The 19,543-nt window shown below is 35.6% G+C and overlaps 1 protein-coding gene across 6 annotated transcripts in view; it reads left to right on the top strand.

Moving 5' to 3' along the window:
* LOC117174291 (solute carrier family 25 member 44) overlaps window positions 1-14,040 on the top strand; it is a 129,425-nt gene extending 115,385 nt beyond the window's left edge. For all 6 annotated transcript variants that reach the window (XM_033363255.1, XM_033363256.1, XM_033363258.1 and 3 more), the window contains one exon: window positions 13,281-14,040. In XM_033363255.1, coding sequence (XP_033219146.1) covers window positions 13,281-13,600 — 320 coding nt within the window. In that variant the 3' untranslated portion in view covers window positions 13,601-14,040. The remainder of the gene's footprint in view (window positions 1-13,280) is intronic.
* Window positions 14,041-19,543: the final 5,503 nt, after the last annotated feature.

Below are 19,543 nucleotides of genomic sequence, written 5' to 3' on the forward strand. Positions count from 1 at the left end.
TCTTATTACAACGGTCATGATTCATACCTGGAACCAAAAAAAAAGAAAGAAATGATTTATTACATCACATGTTGTACGTGCGATTTATTTCAATATTATTTTCTCTGTGTAGATTACTTTTTGAAAATCTCTGAAACAGATTTGTTTTGCATGACTTAACCTATACTAGCTACAAACAAATATCTTTTATCAAGTACGTAATCGTATACTTACAAGTTTCTTACTAGAAGTTGTAGCTATTAGTATCACTAACTTTACACATACTATTACTGAACTGACAAAATCAATTTTTAAATAATTCTTGCATAATCTTGTTTGACTGACCATTTGAACCCACGTAAATACACACGCCCGTTATTTAACGTTCAAATCCGCTAGGCGGCAACACGAGCGCGGCTCACAGCGAATTGAGAACATGTCCAAGTGTTTCTGGTTCTTGCTTGCACGCTCGACAGTTGGTATTGCCCTTAAGGTACATTCATTATGCGCTTATGATAAACTAAGGTATCTATAATGCCGTCTGGACATCTCAATCCAGCATATTTGAGAAACATGTTGGACAGACCCATTGATAGCTTTTCTCTTCGTATAGTGCCATAGAATTTACCACGAAGGGGCTTGTCAGCATGTCTTTTCAATAGAAGGAAGTAATCTGCTTCCTGTACACGACTTTTCAGCATTAAAGGTATTATTGATGATAGGCCATGTGTAGTGTTGCTGGAATCAAACGGGAGACCAAGCTCTTCTGTTGTCCTGGTTTGGGCACGGTATAGAAACCCCGCAGCATTGACGACTTTATGTTGATGTACGAGTCGTATAAGATAATCTGTGTTATTTAAAATTGAGCAAATTGTATCCAAAACCTTTCTTCGATGAAGACACTCCAAGCTCGACAAACCTCTACCCCCTATATATCGAGAGAGGTATAAACTAGAGACGAAAGATGTAGGATTATGACAACTATGGAATGTTATCATTTTGTGTATGCTTCCGTCAACTTGCTTCAATTCCCCGATTTTAAATTTTATTGCATAAAGTGTGTAAAGCAGTATAGCAACGGCCAGAATTTGGTCACCTAGCTTTTTTCCCTAGATAATTCAGAAGTCTACGTTTTTCTGAGAATTTAGCGATACCTTGATTCAAGGACTGTTCTTAACACACGCACGTTTTGAGTTCCAGCTCGCGGTATTCCAAGATGTGCATATGTTTCTTTATTACCAAGATGTTAAATCGAATTTCCATCTACGAGAAGAACATCGTAATCGTCGCGCAGGCAAACTTCTGCAATTCAAAGCTCATGCCAGGCACTTTAGTGTACCTACTTACCGCAGCCACGAGGAGTTTAAGGTTTTCTTTTGCATGGGTAAAAAGATTCAGATCGTCCATCTATAAAAGGAGGTTAACCTTATATTCTCTTGTGTTCGTCGGGCCACATAGGTATCCAGAGCTTTTGCCTCGGAGCGCAATAGATGGACGCAAAGGAGAGAGAGATGCAGAAAAGTATTGGACTTAGAGAGTCTCTTTGGAAGACCCACCTTTTATATTACCATAATCCGTAATTACTTGTCTTTTGTCAAATTTTATGACAAATCTTGTTCATCAAAAGGGCATAAGCTCTTAAACGCATACTTTTATTCCTGGATGGACGTGCAGACACTCTAGGACCTTGATGGATAGCTCATAGTTCGTGTTTTCGAATGCCTTACGGTAGTCAAATCAAAGCTATGGACAGATTGTGTTGATGCCTGACCGAATCCCGGGTAATACACCTGTCTAATAACAGGTTCTCCCCGCAACCGGCCAGCCTTCTCTTGCATCCACGTTGTTCAACTATTGCACGCCATACCGATTCGATAGATATTAATATCCACTCTTTGAGGATGTCAGTGAATAGCTTGTAGCTGGTGTTTAAAAAAGATATGGGCCTATAGTTCTTTGGAGTTGACAAATCTCTGGTCTTCTGGATCAGTACCAATTTCAGTTTGAATTTTAGACTGAAGATGTGCAATACGCTCGCGAGTCTTACTCAGGCGAACTGAAGTATAATTACTTTTATTCTCGCTAAGCATTGTGACCGCCTTCTTGCAAACTACACAGTTCAGATTTCAGAGATCTTCATCTAATTTGTCCATCCTGAGAAAGACTTTTTGGTGTATTTTTGACCTCCGAATTTTCATGTTGACATTATCGGCTATCTTCAATGGTGGTTCTTGATAAAGTGCTTCATATCCCCCTTTGCGTAAAAAAGATACCTGATCACTTAATTACCGTGGAGTTTTATGAGCATATTCTGTGTGCATATTGAGCCAACGTTCATGTAACCTCTGCATGTATCCTCTTTGAGCCGGTGAGCTTCCATGCCAACAGGTAATGATGTCCCTCCCGAGTTGGTCCAACCGTTTAAAACAACGTTTCTTCGTTTGTCTGGGGCCCTTACCTGGTGGTACTCTCGGTTCGGTTCTATTGTCACTCCTATCTGAACAATGGCCTCCATGCGAGCGAGACCTATGTTGGGTGGCACTGCGCGATACTGCGTAATTGCATAATTCGTTGCATTAGGGAATTAGCCCAATGCATGGTCCTATTGCGAGCAACCATTATCTAAAAATGATACAGGCTTCTAGTAGAACTGCGGTAAAAAACACTCATGACCACGTCTCATGACCAAAACGTGCTTTTTCAAGAGAAATGTTTCAGGCTAAAGTTTCAGAGTTTTGGACAAGTATCTTAATTGTGCCCTTGAATCTGGCCTTGTCATTGACCTTCAAGGTTATTTCAAGGTAAAATTTTATTTTTCAAACGGGAATTCCTATTTTTGACACCGCCAATCGAAAGAACGGAAAATTGTACTTTCGGATATGCATCAAGGTTATGTGACCCGATGACCTTCGGGGTCATTCCAGGGTCGTATAAACTCAAACAAGGTTTAGACGGCTGATGAGACCTACGATGGATCTCGCCTTAGTCGACTGAATCTAGATACAATGTTTAACCTTTTTTTATCAAACGCATATTTTCACTGATCATGCGTCTAGACCTTGTTTGAGTTTACACGACCCCGGAATGACCCCGATGGTCATCAGGTCACATGACCTTGATATATATCTAAACGTAAAATTTTCTCTTCTTTTGATTGGCGGTGTCTAAAATAGGGGTTTCCATTTGAAAAATAAAAGTTGACGTTGAAATAATCTCAAAGTCCAATGCGACGGTCAGCTTCAAGATCACCATTCAGATCCTCGTCCCAATCCCTGAAACAAACAAGCAAACGCAAGAGAATCGTTTTAAATAGTCGGACCCACTCAGGAGGCGCATCCTTACCTGTTAGCAAGGAAGCTCCTTGGCGCGAAAAGGATACATGCAGAGGTTACGTGAACGTTGGCTCAATATGCGCTCATAATATGCTCATAAAACGCCTCAGTAATTAAGAGATCAGGTATCTTTTTTACACAAACGTGGGTATGAACCCCTTTATCAAGAAACGCCTTTGCAGATAGCCAATAATGCCAACATGAGAACTAGGAGGTCAAAAATTCACCAAAAAGTCTTTCCAGGCTGGACAAATTAACTGAAGCTAATACTGCTCTCCCTGATTTGCTTCCTGAAAATGTTGATCCCTGGAAACTGAACTGTGCAGTTTACGAGAGGGCGGTGACGATGCTTAGCGGCAATAAAAGTGTTGATACTTCAGTACGCCCGAGTCAGACCTGAAGGCTTAGCAAAGAATATAGGTATACATTGAAAAGCTAATGCCCTTGTGGCGGACCTACACATAGCCTAGCATTACTAACACCTTTGGTGCTAAAAAGTCATGCACAGGAAGCAGAACATTCGCTTCTACTAAGAGAACATACTAACAAGCCCCTTCATGGTAAATTCTACGGAATTATACGTAGAGAGGGGCTATCGCCGTGTCTTTGCAACATGTTTCTCAAATCTGCTTGATTGAGATCAGAGACAGGCGCTTTTCTTTTTTCTTCTAAAGACGGAATTGTAGACACCTTAGTTTACCGCGAGCACAGAATGAATGTATATATAGGCGATACTAACTGCCGAGTGTGCAAGAAAGAGCCAGTAACACTTTTACATGTTTTCTGTGAAGGATCAAAGTATGCACGCTATGGCGACATAGAGAGACACAATGCGGTTCTAAAAGTGTTATATTGCCATCTTCGGAACATCTATCTTTTTGATCTAATGCCCGCCTTGCCGTACGCCCAGGGGGAACTAGATTCCGTTGTAGAGAAGGATCAGTTAAAAATTTACTGAAATTTCTCATTCTCTACCACACAACGTATCAGTGCTACAAAGCCGGATATTTTTTTCTCGAAGATCTAAAGACGAAGATATTTACGTGATTGATTTCTCGGCTCCAGCCGATGATACTATCACGGTAAAGGAGGAATAAGAACGGGCGAAATATGAAGCACTCCTTTTCGAGCTGAGCAGACTGTACCATGGCTACAAAGTCTATCTTGTAGTTACGTTAATCTTATGTCCTATGGTTATGACTTTTGGAAGTGATCGGGGAATTTTTCACCTACCGAACTTGTTGTGTTCGCTCGTACTTTCGATCTTCCTAATTTTTGCAAAAAAAATCCGCTAAACATATTTTTAATGTGTGCATAATGCATAAAAAGGTAACCTATTTTTTAGTAAATTATATCTTACCTAACATTTTTAGAAAATTTCCATGGAAGATATTCATTTTATTTTTATCAACATGTAAATTACGAAAATATTTAAAATGTTGATTTTTTGATAGTTTTTATTAAACTTTTACTCGGGTGAACCCGGCTATACATCATAACCACGGACTAAGTCAAGTCACTAATGAGAATAGAATGTTATAAGTTAATTCAAATAATTTAATACGATGGTTGAAACCTCCTGCGATGATGTTGTAGGTATACCTTTACGAACGGCCACGAGCGTTGAAGGTGACAACAGTATAATATATAATACTTTAAAATTACAAATTACCTCTTCATATTCCTCTCCGAAATCATCATCACAGAGAATCAATTTCTCATCAATTACTATTTTATTTTCATTCATTGCACCCAGAATAACATCGTAGAATATACTTGATATGGCACATGCTGAACGAGACATTTTTTCTCGGCGATGCGATTCTATCATTCTATTTTCTTGAAACATGGACTTCATTATTTCAATAGCCTGCACAAAATCGTGTTTTAAATCTTCATCGAAATTTGCACTTTCGATCATTTTAAAATTGCATTCTATGCTCGTGGAAGGATTTGCTTCCATCTACACTTATTTCACCGGATTTCGATTTAAACGCAGTGAAGATGACGCAAATTTCAGACAGACTGACTCAACTGGCAATGAGTGGCGTAGAAATAGAATTCTGCAGAAAGAAAACAGGTTGCCTCGCGGGCGGAGAGTTTCAAGGCACCGTAGAGGAATCAAGTGTACGCTACGAACGAAACTTTCACAATACAGTGTATTTATATGTCATGCCTAAAAATAATGCTGTGAAATGTGAATACAATTATTTTCGATTATTCCTACCCTAGAACTTCAGTGTCACTGTTAAAAATTAAAAAGCAAATGTTTGAAAAAAAACAGAGCCAAAAAGAATCGAACTCAGAACCTGAAGCGTTCCAGTCTGACGCCTTGTCCACTACACCATTAAGGACACGTATTACTAGCGAAATCTTTGTGGGACATTACGCGACGCGCCGTTGTCAGATAATTTTTTTTCGACTAAACTATGAAATACGTATCCCTTTATTTTTATTGTAGGATGGTATGTTTAAGGTCAATTTATTCTGAATAGCCGATTATTGTATCGTCTGCCCTTAATGAAAAATACGTGACTCGATATAGCTGTTAATAATTTTAAAAATAATGATTGGCCTTCTTTTTTGAACTGTAAAACCTTACTGGTCTCTAGAGTGCGCAGGATTGTCTATGTGGACCATATATTTGCATAGAGAGAGCGTTGAGACGTGCTTTTGTGCGATGTCTAGCTACGACTAGTTATTCTGTTCTGTATCAATACCAGTGGTTATTTCTATTGTTTATTCGAATTCAACTCGCCTGATTGTCTTTACAAGTTAAGAAACATATTTTTTATAACATTCATCGGTGGGATATAATATCTCCAGCTTGGAAATATCGCTTTAAGGTTTTTCACGCCTCCTGGTCGAAGTATGACGCCATAAAGTAAGAGCCAGTGTTTTGGTGAATATTGTTTGATTGTACGATCAATAAATTATCGAAATTGCTCCTTAGGCAAACTATACAAACTAGGTTACCCAAAATCTTTGAAATAAGTGTCTTATTTGGTGGGGTTTTTAATTTCTTTGCTGCATTGTAGAGATAAAGGAGAGAGAGAGAGAGAGCGCTCTGAAGTTGTAGGTGAACATGAATTGAGAAATATCTCGATAGCCTATTTTTTTGAAACTTTAATGTGCGATATACATATATAACTTGTGCTAATTCGATACTTTTGTACGAATCCATCACCGTCTTCAATATATTTTTACTTTGACAGGTGAAGAGGTTATATAGAGCTTCGCGTTCATGTTCGAAATTTTTTTTGTTAAGAGACAATCCTTCACCACCTTCTATACGTGCGGAATTCGTCTGATGGGTGAAGAGTTTATGTACACCTTCGCGGCGAAATGCGAAAATTATGTAAAATTAGTGAAGAAAGGAATGGTTCTAAGAGGTGATATTAAGATTATTTCGTGAAAAAATTAAGCAAAAGAAAAAAATATTGATTGTAAATAGAGAAATGTAACCGAGGTTACAAGCATATGGATAACACTGGCACACAAAAACGGTCTTGTCCACCAGACGAGATAAACATTTCTATACGTTTTTGGGGCCGCTGAAACCGAATCCGGGGTTGCTTTGTCTAGGTCAAGTTGTATTTCGTTCTTAACCTAAAAAAATTATGAAAGTTGGAACATTCATGAAAAGACCCAGAAAGCAAAGTGGTTATATGTTTTCAGGGTCGCTGAGTTCAAATTTAAAGGTCATTTAACTCGGTCAGGTCGCATTCCATTCATAACCTTGCAAAAAATTAATTTAAACACCGAAAACTGTCCCTGACGCGTAAAAGAAAATTTTATTTCATTTATTCCTATGATATCTTGTTCTTTTATTCTCGAAGGACCTATGAAGGGGGTTTCTGTGACGTTTCACCCCTTTTTGAACAACCTCTCTTTGCAAAGGCCAAATTCATTAGAAAGTAATCGATATGAGAACCTAAGAAGTGCAGCTTTAGGTTCATCAACCAAGCTTTCCAAAGTTTTTACTAGATCAGCTTTTTCTTTTTTGTTCATAACTTTGATGAAATTCTGATCGTTCAACATTTTGCGGATTTGTGGGCCATCAAAAACACCCTCATGCACTTTTGCGTCTGAAATATTTGGAAATTTTTGCTGTAAATATTCGAAACATTTGCCTTCCTTGCTAAGAGCCTTAACAAATTGTTTCATGAGACCCAATTTAATATGGAAAGGAAGTAGAAGTACTCTGTCTGGATTGAATAACGAAGTTTACTTAATATTTTGCGAACTTGGCTCGAATGAAATTCTAGGTGGTCATTCTTTGTTAGTATAGTGATTCTTTCGATCCACACTATTCTATAAATAAAAAAACATGGATTTTTTGTACAACCTGATTGTTGCCCTGATACCAAACCTAAAATTTTCAAGTCTCTGAAAATTCTCCAATTAAATTCTGAATGCTTGATCTTTTTCAGAAAAATTCGAGATTTTGGTTCGTTCCCTTGAAGAAAGTTGAATGCTTTATCGGTATAGGAGCGAACTTATTCGTTTTGCGAAGTAATACTCCTTTGAGACTCTTTTAGAAGAATAAATGAAAAGTCTCCACTCCTCATCCTTGTAAACACCTAGTTTCAGTTCATCCATTAACCCTTGCACATTGTTACAAAAGACCAGCGATGGTTCTTCTATTTTCGTGAAGTATTTTCTAAATTTAACTTCTCTGTTTCGGAAATATTCAACTTTAACATCTTTTGCTAGGTAGTTCTTTTTTCATAAACGACGTAAAAAGTTCTGCACCATATTTTGGTAGCTCTAGATCTCTTACCAAATCATTCAGTTCCTTCTGTGACGTAACTTGGAAAACTTTGTCCTTGCCTTTACCTGGGATGTAATGGTCGTCATTTTCGTGATGCTCCGATGCATCACTATATTCATCGGAATCATTTTCTTCTTCGGATTCAATGTTTTTCCTCGATTCGCCAATTTCATCGGAATCATAGTACATCAGAATTTCTCTCATTGCAGAACGATCTTTCTGGGTTTTCTACTGTTTTGACATTGGTATTAACAAAACTTTGCTTATTTTTTCTGTTGAAACCTGTAACGTCATTCATACCAAAGTAACAATCCTTTTGATGCAATGGTGCTTTCCACGGCGTAGGTTTGTTATATTTCATGTCCTTAGAATGTTTGATTGAATCCCATCGATGCAAGATCTTAGAAGAAGCTGCACATATTTGGCGAGGCATCCATTTTTCGTATGTTATTTTAAGACCAAAAAATTCCTGATAAATTTTTTCAATTTTCGCAGAAATTATTCTTCGATCTGTTGGGGGCTGGTATTTGCTACATATGTAGGAAAAAGCACTAGTGTCTTTGTTACATGTATATTTCGAAAGAGAAACTGGAAAATTTTGTTTAAAAGTACCATATGTGCTAAGAAAAACCAGTGCGTGAGGGATCCTGGTCCGACCGCAGGTGAGTCTACTGTCCTAGCGGTGATAACTCTCATACCTCCCTAGGCCTAAGCATGAGAGCTTTCCGACTTTGACGAGGCCTATATCAACTCGTCGTCAGACACACTACGGGCCCATCCTCGCACTAACAACGAATCATTCTACACATCCCCTTTCGGGGCAGTTGTCATCGTCACAGTATCTGTCAAGGCAGCTGGATTTTGTGCTACAGACTGATAACCATGCTCAAAGAATGATTGACAAGTTCTATGTACTGGACGCTGAACGCGAACAATTTATGTCGAGAACAGTTTTCAGTGTTTTAATTTTTTTACGTTATGAATGGAATGCGACCGTGGCGAGTCAAATAACCTTTAAATTTGGACTCAGCGACCCTGAAAACATAACCTTTTTGCTTTCTGGGTGTTTCCATGAATGGTCCAACTTTCATCATTTCTTTGAGGTTAGGCATAAAATGCGACCTGACCGAGTCCAGCCAACCCCGTATTCGGATTCAGTGACCCCAAAAACGTATAGAAATGTTTATCTCGTCTGGTGGACAAGGCCTTTTTTTCGTGCGCCTGTGTAATCGTTAACAGAATTGTATTAGGTCGGTGTTAAAAAAGTAGAAAAATGTTTGGTCATAATGGAAGTCGAAATATGATAAATATTGCGTTAGAAGACTTTGAACGATTTATAGGCGGCTTACAGAATAACCGAAATTCTTCACACGCGGCATATTCAGTGAGTAATAGTAATTCTCTTGTATTCTCTCTCTCCGTGAATACCGAACATTTTAGTTTGTCACAGGCCTTCGGCTCATCACGCTGTGTTGAAGATTCGTGCACAGAACGTAGTATATACATAATTCGCCACAGAGCAATAGAGATAATGTGGACCGAGAAATCAACAATGGAGAATTTAAATCAAGAAATTTAGGGGATACAGCTAAGATCAATCGAGAAGAAGCCGACATTTTTGACGTGTGGGAAATATGTTACAACGGATCAAATTCCTAAATTGACGAGTCAGCGTACGTCCTATCCTTGGCGATCAACCGCCCGGAACGAATTATCAACAAGATAACAATTTCAACAACTTGCCAAATCATCAAGTACACAAGAAGAGCAAGACGGACCAACTTTAGTTGAACGCTTGATGAGAATGGTGATGGTTAAGAATCAAAGTCGAGATGTTCTATTAAAACAATTAGCTGAACGAATTACCGCTGTTTAAGGTCATCTTAAGCCATGAGCCTTGAATTAGTTTCATCTAAACGCTTACAGATTAAAGACCTAGAACTTTGGAAAAGCATTAACGGCAACGTACATCAGTGCAGAATGTTAAATCGTTAAATAGCACAGGGTAGCAGGACGCAACCAATAAAAGGTGGAATCCTGGAATGTTTATTTTATGGATAAAGAAAGGCATTGTCAAGAATTGGGCTTATCTCTCGAAGAAATGGTCCAGAGTTTCATATAATGCCTTGTCAGCTAAGGAGTATAAAGACTACGATGATCTCGTCCACGACCTTGTTCGACAGGAACGTTTAAACTCACAACGCGGAGAAAAAATCAGAGACTCTTTAGAAGTTTCTTAGGCAAACAAAGAAGACAGATCAAAATCAAAGTATTCTGTAAAAACGGATGAGGGATGAAAATTAACTAATTTTACCCAGAAAAATGACAATCATTTTAGAGATTTTAAAGGACAAAACTCAGTCGAGAACATCATTAAAACCTAGATCTGAGATCACCGCTACGGAATGATAAAAGTGAATTGGAATGCTATAATTGCTCAGCATTTGGACATATATCGAAGAAGTGTCCTGCCCCTTGAAGAAAAGAAGTTTGTGAACTGTTTCAAGCGACAGTTCATACTCGAAAGCCGTGTAAAAAATTCAAGTCGAATAGCGGAGAAATACGACAGATAATATCATCTAAATGTGTTTCAGTTAAGAAACTTTTTTAAAACGTATTAGTGAATGATCTGGCAGGATTTAACAGTCCGAGTCCAAGATTTAAACGGCCATGGTGGTTTGGATCGAAAGCTAGCTAAGATGAGTCGCCATTGTTACTTCCAAAGAATGTGGATCTATGTTCGCCAAAATATTCGAGCTTGTCCTCAATTTATCTTAAATGATACTTCAGGAGGCCGATAACCACGTTAGTTACATCTTATTCTACCAGGAAAGCATCTCTTCGATGAAGTCCATGCCTATCATCTAGGACCCTTCGTTTCTGCCAGGAGGTGATATAAATGCGTTCTAGCAACAATCGACAAAATAATTAATTATGTAGGACTAGAAGCTAGAAAGAGTACTAAGACTAAAGATCTCATCCCGAATTGAGGTATTTGCTTAACCTCTGGATACTTCGCTGCATTTTACCTGAATCATAGCATTCGCCATATCTTGAATTCACCCAAACACGCTCAGGCGAATGATCAAGTGGAACGAGTAAATGAGACTCTAATTACTGTGCTACAATTAAATATTCACGAGAGAGATATCAAAGATTGGACTAAACATCTTAAATAAATTGCGCGAGACTTGAATGCGTCCGTCAAAAAATCGACAAACAAGAGCGCATTTGAACTTCCTAACGAATACTTCTCTAGACATGACAAAGGGATAGTAAGATAATTAACTGGAGATGAAGGTTACGTCCTACCAGCAACCTTACAAGAAGAGGTGAGACATATGATTAAAGAAGCTCAATCCAAGTAACTACGACAAAAATCAACTGTTGAATGTTCGCTTTAAAGTAGGAGAGATTATGTTCATGATGGTAGCCTCAGTTTCGTCTGGTGATACGACAGAACTACAATGGAAGTACAGGGGATCTCATGTAATTCATGAAATTTTGCGTAATGATACATATGGTGTATCAGACTCAAGAATTTATAAAGCTTGTCGGCGATAAGCAAGCACTGCCCATGTAAGCGAGTTAAAATTATGGAAACTGATTACAGATGAGTCACCTTGTGAGAATTCATGTAATATTGAATCCGATGAAAGCGAAGTGGATGGCACTAACGAACCCGGACGCTAGGCTCAGCAGGTCGACACGAGAAGAACGAAGAAATCAATAAGAGAAGAATTAAATAAAAGTAGAGAAAGTTTAAGTAGTGATAACAGTGAAGTTTCTGCGTGTCCTAAAACAACGTCGGAAACCAGCGCTATGTATTGTCTATTTAAAGAATGTGTGTGTGGGTTGGTGTGGGTGTTTGTAGAGAGAGCGCCGAGTCGTGCGTTTGTACGCAGTCTAGCTACGGCTAGTTATCCTGTTCTGTATCATTATCTTTGATTCTTTTGTACGATTTATGCGAGTTCAGCTCGCCTTATTGTCTTTACAAGTAATAAAGATATTTTTATAATAATGTTAGCACAACTCATATCTTGTATATTAAGTATATCGAGGCGTCCTAACGATAGGATGCCAACGCACGCGATCGACTAGATGATAATTAACCAAAAATGTAAACAATAAAAAGCTAACCAAGAAGTAAGAACTAGAAAGTTTTAGATCGCGGAATTGAACAAGATGGAGCTAGAAGTTGGCCAAAACTAGAAGATGCTCGCTCACTCCATCAAAACATTAAAGTGCTATCTCGGGCGAGCAAAGATTAAAGGTGTTACTTCTCGCTTATAATCTAAACCCGAGAAGTGGCAACCTTCATGCTTTGCTCGCCCGAGATAGAACTTTCATGATTTGATGAAGCGAGTGAGCACCTTTTAGTTTTGGCCAACTTCTAGCCTCATCTTGCTCAATTACACGAGAAAGACTTTCTAGCGCTAACTACTCGGTTAGTTTTACATTGCTTTTATTTTTGGTTAAGTACCGTCAAGTCGTGTCGCGTGCGTTGGCACCCTACCGTTAGGACGCCTCGATATATTTATTTGCTTACTGTAGAGGTCACGAGTAGCTTTTTTATTAACAGCTTTCACGAATCACGTATTTCTCATTAGAGACAGGGTAAAATCAGGGATTTAAAAGCTTAATTTTTTATATTCACAATTATCACTTATTTTGTTTTGATAAAAGCAATTCTTTACAATTACTGTTTTCGAAATATTAATTTCCAACGGTAATGCGGCTTCAAGAAATGTGTTTGCGTTGTTTCTCACAAACACTAAGTCGCAACATGAAGTAGGAACTTTATAAAACTGTAGAATTTAATTATATACCTATTCTAATAAATTCGTCATTATATCGACAAAAAACTGTATCACTACTTCAGTAAAAAACATAACATTGAAAATTCATTTTATCTTATGTTAATAAGATTTGTTGTTTGAAAATCTTACAACATTAGTAATTACGTCTTCAATACGCTTGTAGGAGGGTGTAAAAAAATACGAAATGTTTTTCCTACACCACACCACTAATTTGAAGAGCTGGGTTCGAATCCCAGAGACACTAATCAGTAATTTCCTTCGCAGATATGAATAAAGACTATTTTTGTTTCAGACTAGTAAATCAAAAACCGTCATTCCATTAAAAAATTCACATATGGTTTCTTTCATAATCAAACTCTTATTTTTGTGTTACAGAAGAACTGATTCGAGCGTTACCCATGTGGGTATCCCACTTGTTTATCCAAGCAGTGGCTGGAACACTTGGAGGTTTTACTACGACTATTATAACGAATCCTTTAGATATAGTGCGAGCTCGATTGCAAGTGCAGCGACTAGACAGTATGTGCAATGCATTGAAAGTGCTTTGGGCTGAGGAAAGACTAAAGATGTTCACAAAAGGTTTATCTGCGCGACTTGTACAATCCGCTTGTTTTAGTTGCTCGATAATATTGGGCTACGAAACCATCAAGAGATTCAGCGTTAACGAAGAATACAAAAGCTATATCAGATGGTGAAGGTGTTATTTTAAGTTACTACATTAACTGCTGTGAAAAATGTATAAGAGGGATTCATTCCATTTAGCTCTACTGGTTTTAGCCCTCATGCCGTGTAAATAATTTTAAACTGAGTCATTAATCGAGCTGGAATGCGATATTGAGTCAGTAAATCGTCTTCATCAAAGACAGAGGCCAAAGTTAATTTGGCTGTTTTCCTGTATATAAACGAAATGCGTAACTATTACTCATTGTGTACATACGACGAATACTAGTTGATTTAAAAAAATGCAAGCTGGTTAACACTGCATTGTCTGCATTCATGCAATATATTATCCTTTATCTTGTTCTTTTAACGACAATTTTTTTATGAATATGATTTTTAGCAATTAAAATTAATACTGCATAGTATGTGACTATGCAAAAATATCAGGTCCAAATAAATGTAAGTATAAATGACATTAATTAGAACTATGGAATTATGCAAATTTATTGGTATAATTTTGGTATGCGTATATTTTGCGCAAAAAAATAAGCATGAAAGCGTTTTTTCAACATTTTTGATTATCAACGAAAAGAATATTTTATTCGAAAAATGTTTTCACCCATGGATTGTTAAAAATTAAATATACAATAGAAACAGCTAAACAATTTTTTGTAATATTATAACTGTTGAATCGGCAAAAGATAAGATATTCCGTTAGTGCAAAAGGTTATTAAAAATTATACTACTGGATTTTTTTTCTTTGGATGATGTTCGGACATTTTTTATAAGCAATTAGAAAAATCATGGGACGTTTCCTTTGATAAACCATGTTTATTCTTATTTTTTCTATTTCCGGATTTAACAACCAGTCAATTTTACCAGGAATCTGCATTATTATCGTGGATGGTAACAGCCGACCAGTGGAGATATCTTTCACCACCCGTGAAAATGGAAATCAACATTATCAATTTACGTAAACTCCTCATGAAACAGAAATTCCAGATGGAGCTATGAATTAAACATTTTTTTAATTTAATTTTTTCTGAAAAAAGTTCTCCTTCACAGAATTCGAAACATTGATGGAAGTCACAGAATTCAAGGAATTGAAGGGATTTATGTAATTTACGGACTTCAATTTATTATTATTATTATTTTTCAAAACTTTACTTGAGTTAACCCGGGTATTACACTGCAGTCCCGCAAGAAAAGTTCCCGTTATAGAGGACAAGGTGTTCCAAGAGGGCGAGAGAGTGGCAATGCTAGGTCAGCGAAGCAACTTCACGACAACAACAAAGGATTGTATGAAAAAAGCGGGCAATATCTTCGGCGATTAATCGTGTCGTCCGCTTCAGTTACTTTCAGTCATTAGCAAAAATTTCGCAGGGCATTCGCTTCAATTCGTTTTCAGTCACTCAGTGTTTTTATTATGCGTTGCGTAACCAGGTGTAACCAGGCATAAGGGGAATTTCGAAGGAAAACAAGAGGAGGCGTTTATCTTTCGAAGAGGCAAATAAGCTTTTAGAAGGAGTGAAATCGGGTGCCTCAAAACAGTCTATTTTTCAGAATTTATTTCGTCCTGGCAGGTTTTTTTTATAAAAAACATTGATCTTTTACCACTTATTACTTTTTCAAATATTTAAAAGTTCTGAAAAATGTTAAAAAGTAATTTTAAATTGAAAACAATTTAAAGCAACTTCTGATTTCGCAAGATCTTGAAATAAAATTTTAAAGTTTTTCAAAGATGTTTTAACTATTTGAAATTGAAATAATTTAGCTTCTAATTTACGAAATATATTTACGAATTTACGAAATATTACGATATATTCTTCAAGTTAGAGCATTGCAAATGATAACGTGGATTTATATTTTTGGAATTTGTGGAATTTTTAGTTTGTTCCTTATTGCTTCAAATGGAAAAATTCTTAGCTTTAGAGTTTGAATTTGTTTATTTTATTGACCGTGAAAATGTCTGCGAACCGAGAAAAAACTGATAGTTTTATTTTCGAGCACAAACATTTTTACGTTCATTATGCCATTATAAAATCAAAGTGGCAAAAACACAAAAACAAAAATATTTTGTAAGACGAAACTTCAACAGAAATTATTTACATGGCCCTTGAAATGGCCTCTATAGCTGGACTGTAGTGTATTATTTATTTTATTTTTTTAAACTTTTACTCGGCTGAACAAGATTTTACATCATAGCCATGGAATAAGTCAAGTGACTGATGAGATAAGGATGTTATAAGTTAATTTAATACGATGTTTGAAACCTCCTGCAATGATGTAGGTACACAATTACGAGAATGGTGTAGTTTGGAGCTCGTCCCTTACCGTTGCTATAATTAAACAGCGGCCGCGAAGGTTGGAGTCGAAAACAGTCACCTCTGGGTACTTTCATAGAGCTTTCTTAGAAAAAAATCTTAAAGCTTTCTTAGATGCTTTCGTCTTATTATTATTTTATTATTTATTATCATTTATTATTCTCATTTTTAGCATGGCCGAGCAACAATAAAAGTTTCTTGCGTCTTGCACTTTTTTCGTTTGAACCGTTTGCAATTTACAGCGTTATAAACAAATATATCGGGGATAGATCTCTTGAGAAGAAACAAAATCTTCCGATCTTTAGCTTTACCGTGAGGAATATAATTATCATGGGTAGCGTTTTCAATACCTACGTCTTATTATTTATTCACGGCCTTATAAACAATGTATTTTTTAGAAATATGCGCTTCCCTAAAAGCCACAATTTTTAAGTTATTAGCGAATATCTTTTTGTATATCCTTAATTTTACCGTTAAATAATATAATTATCTTATGTAGCATTTTCGGTACTTGCGCCTTATTGCATATAACTATTGTTATTGACAAAAACGCTGAATTAAGAAAATAGATTTTTTTCCTAATTTTTTAATTAATCTGTGAGACAAAATAAAATTTTTCTCTCTCGTGATATTTTCTCTTACAATGAGCCATTATTTATTCATAGCCTTATAAAGAATGTATTTTTGTAAATATACGCTCCCTTAAAAGAAAGAGTTTTCAAGTTATTAGCGATTACCTTTTTTATATTGCTTATTTTACCTTAACAAATATCTTGGGTGGGATTTTCGATATCTGTTCTTATTCTTTATAACTATTGTTATTAACAAAAATCTTCAATTAAGAAAATGGATACAATCTCATCGCACGAGAAAATATCGCGAGAGTGAAAAGTTTTATTTTGGGCCACAGATTATTAAAAAAATAAAAAATAAATGATCTTCCTAATTGAGCGTTTTTGTTGATCGAAAAGGCTACGCATGATAATTATATTTTTTACTTTAAAATGAAGGATATAAAAAAGGTATTTGCTAATCATTTGAAAACTGTGGCTATTAAGTAAGCGCATATTTATAAGTAATACATTGTTTATAAGGTCGTCTTTCGCTTTCGTCTTATTATTTTATTATTTATTATCATTTATTATTATCATTTTTAGCATGGCCGAGCAACAATAAAAGTTTCTTGCGTCTTGCACTTTTTTCGTTCGAACCGTTTGCAATTTACAACGTTATAAACAAATATATCGGGGATAGATCTCTTGAGAAGAAACAAAATCTTCCGATCTTTAGCTTTACCGTGAGGAATATAATTATCATGGGTAGCGTTTTCGATACCTACGTCTTATTATTTATTCACGGCCTCATAAACAATGTATTTTTTAGAAATATGCGCTTCCCTAAAAGCCACAATTTTTAAGTTATTAGCGAATATCTTTTTGTATATCCTTAATTTTACCGTTAAATAATATAACTATCTTATGTAGCATTTTCGGTACTTGCGCCTTATTGCATATAACTATTGTTATTAACAAAAACGCTGAATTAAGAACATAGATTTTTTCCTAATTTTTTAATTAATCTGTGGGACAAAATAAAATTTTTCTCTCTTGTGATATTTTCTCTTACAATGAGCCATTATTTATTGATAGCCTTATAAAGAATGTATTTTTGTAAATATACGCTCCCTTAAAAGTCAGAGTTTTCAAGTTATTAGCGATTACCTTTTTTATATTGCTTATTTTACCTTAACAAATATCTTGGGTAGGATTTTCGATATCTGTTCTTATTCTTTATAACTATTGTTATTAACAAAAATGTTTAATTAAGAAAATGGATACAATCTCATCGCACGAGAAAATATCGCGAGAGTGAAAAGTTTTATTTTGGGCCACAGATTATTAAAAAAATAAAAAATAAACGATCTTCCTAATTGAGCGTTTTTGTTAATCGAAAAGGCTACGCAAGATAATTGTATTTTTTACTTTAAAATGAAGGATATAAAAAAGGTATTTGCTAATCATTTGAAAACTGTGACTATTAAGTGAGCGTATATTTATAAGTAATAAATTGTTTATAAGGTCGTAAATAAATAATGGCTCTTCGTACGAGAAAATATCACAACAGTGAAAAGTTTAATCGTGTTTCAAGGATTAATAAAAAAATGAGTTAATTCTGGTTATTGAGGGTCCCTATTTATATCAATTGTTATAAACGACTAGAAGCTCATACGCATTCTTGTAAATTTGAAAAAAAGTATAACAAAGAGTCATCCAATAGATATTCTTAGTCGACTCCGTAAAAAATTAACTCACATCAAAACGGTTAAGCTCTTAGTTTTTAAATTGAAATTCTTGAAATAATTAATAGTTCTTGTAAATGTGCGAAGCAACATAGAAAGCGGTCATCGGATAGACATACTTAGTTGACTTCGAAAACAAATTCACTCGTAGGATAAAGGCCAAACTTTTAATTTTTTTGATTAAAATTGTTTAAATAATTAATAGTTCGTGTAAATTTGCAAAGCAATATAGAAAAGAGTCATCGAATAGACATTCTTAGTTGACTCCACAAACAAACTGGCTCTTTGAAAAAAGGTCACTTTTAGATTTGTAATTAAAATTGTTTAAATAATTAATAGTTTATGTAAATTCGCAAAGAAATATAGAAATGAGTAATCGGATAGACATTCTTAGTTGACTTCGAAAATAAATTGACTCGTAGGATAAAGGCTAAACTTTTAATTTTTTAATTAAAATCGTTTAAATAATTAATAGTTCTTGTAAATTTGCAAAGCAATATAGAAAAGAGTAATCGGATAGATATTCTTAGTTGACTCCGCAAACAAATTGGCTCTTTGAAAAAGGTAAAACTCATATTTTTAAATTGAAATTATTTAAATAAATAATAATCCATGTAAATCTGTAAAGAAACATAGAAAAGAGCCACCCGATAGACATTCTTAGTTGACTCCGTAAAAAAATTGGCTCGTATCAAAACGGTTAAACTCTTAGTTTTTAAATTGAAATTCTTTAAATAATGAATAGTTTATGTAAATTTGCAAAGCAATATAGAAATAACTCATCCGACAGACATTCTTACTTGACTTCGAAAAAAACAACTCGTAGAAAAAAGGTTAAACTCTTATTTTTAAATTGAAATTCTTTAAATAAATAATAGTTCCTGTAAATTTACAAAGCAAAATAGAAAATAGTCGTCGGATAGACATTCTTAGTTGACTCCGTCAAAAAATTGAATCGTATCAAAACGGTTAAACTATTAGTTTTTAAATTGGAATTCTTTAAATAATTAATAGTTCTTTTAAATTTATGGTATACACAATGAGACTCTCTTTTTCGAGATAGCCGATTTTCTTTTGGAGTGAGCATCGTTTGTTATGGTAGTCGGCAACCGCCCACAGCGTGCAGGCGTGTAACCTGCTAAAACTGTCGAATTCGGAAATTGGTTCGACTTGATCCGTAATTAGTCCGATATTTAAGTGAAATCGAAAAATCGCCCTGTTAACTTTGAAATTTGCCCTGTTAAAAACATCACTCCAGGAAGAGTTCCAATCTGTCAGAAATTAAACCGCAAATATAATAGACCAGGCAAAAGGTACTTTCAACTCGAAAAAAATGCTCAAGAGATAAAAATTGG

This window comes from Belonocnema kinseyi, chromosome 6 (genome assembly GCF_010883055.1).
Source record: "Belonocnema kinseyi isolate 2016_QV_RU_SX_M_011 chromosome 6, B_treatae_v1, whole genome shotgun sequence".
NCBI classification, from domain to species: Eukaryota; Metazoa; Arthropoda; class Insecta; order Hymenoptera; family Cynipidae; genus Belonocnema; species Belonocnema kinseyi.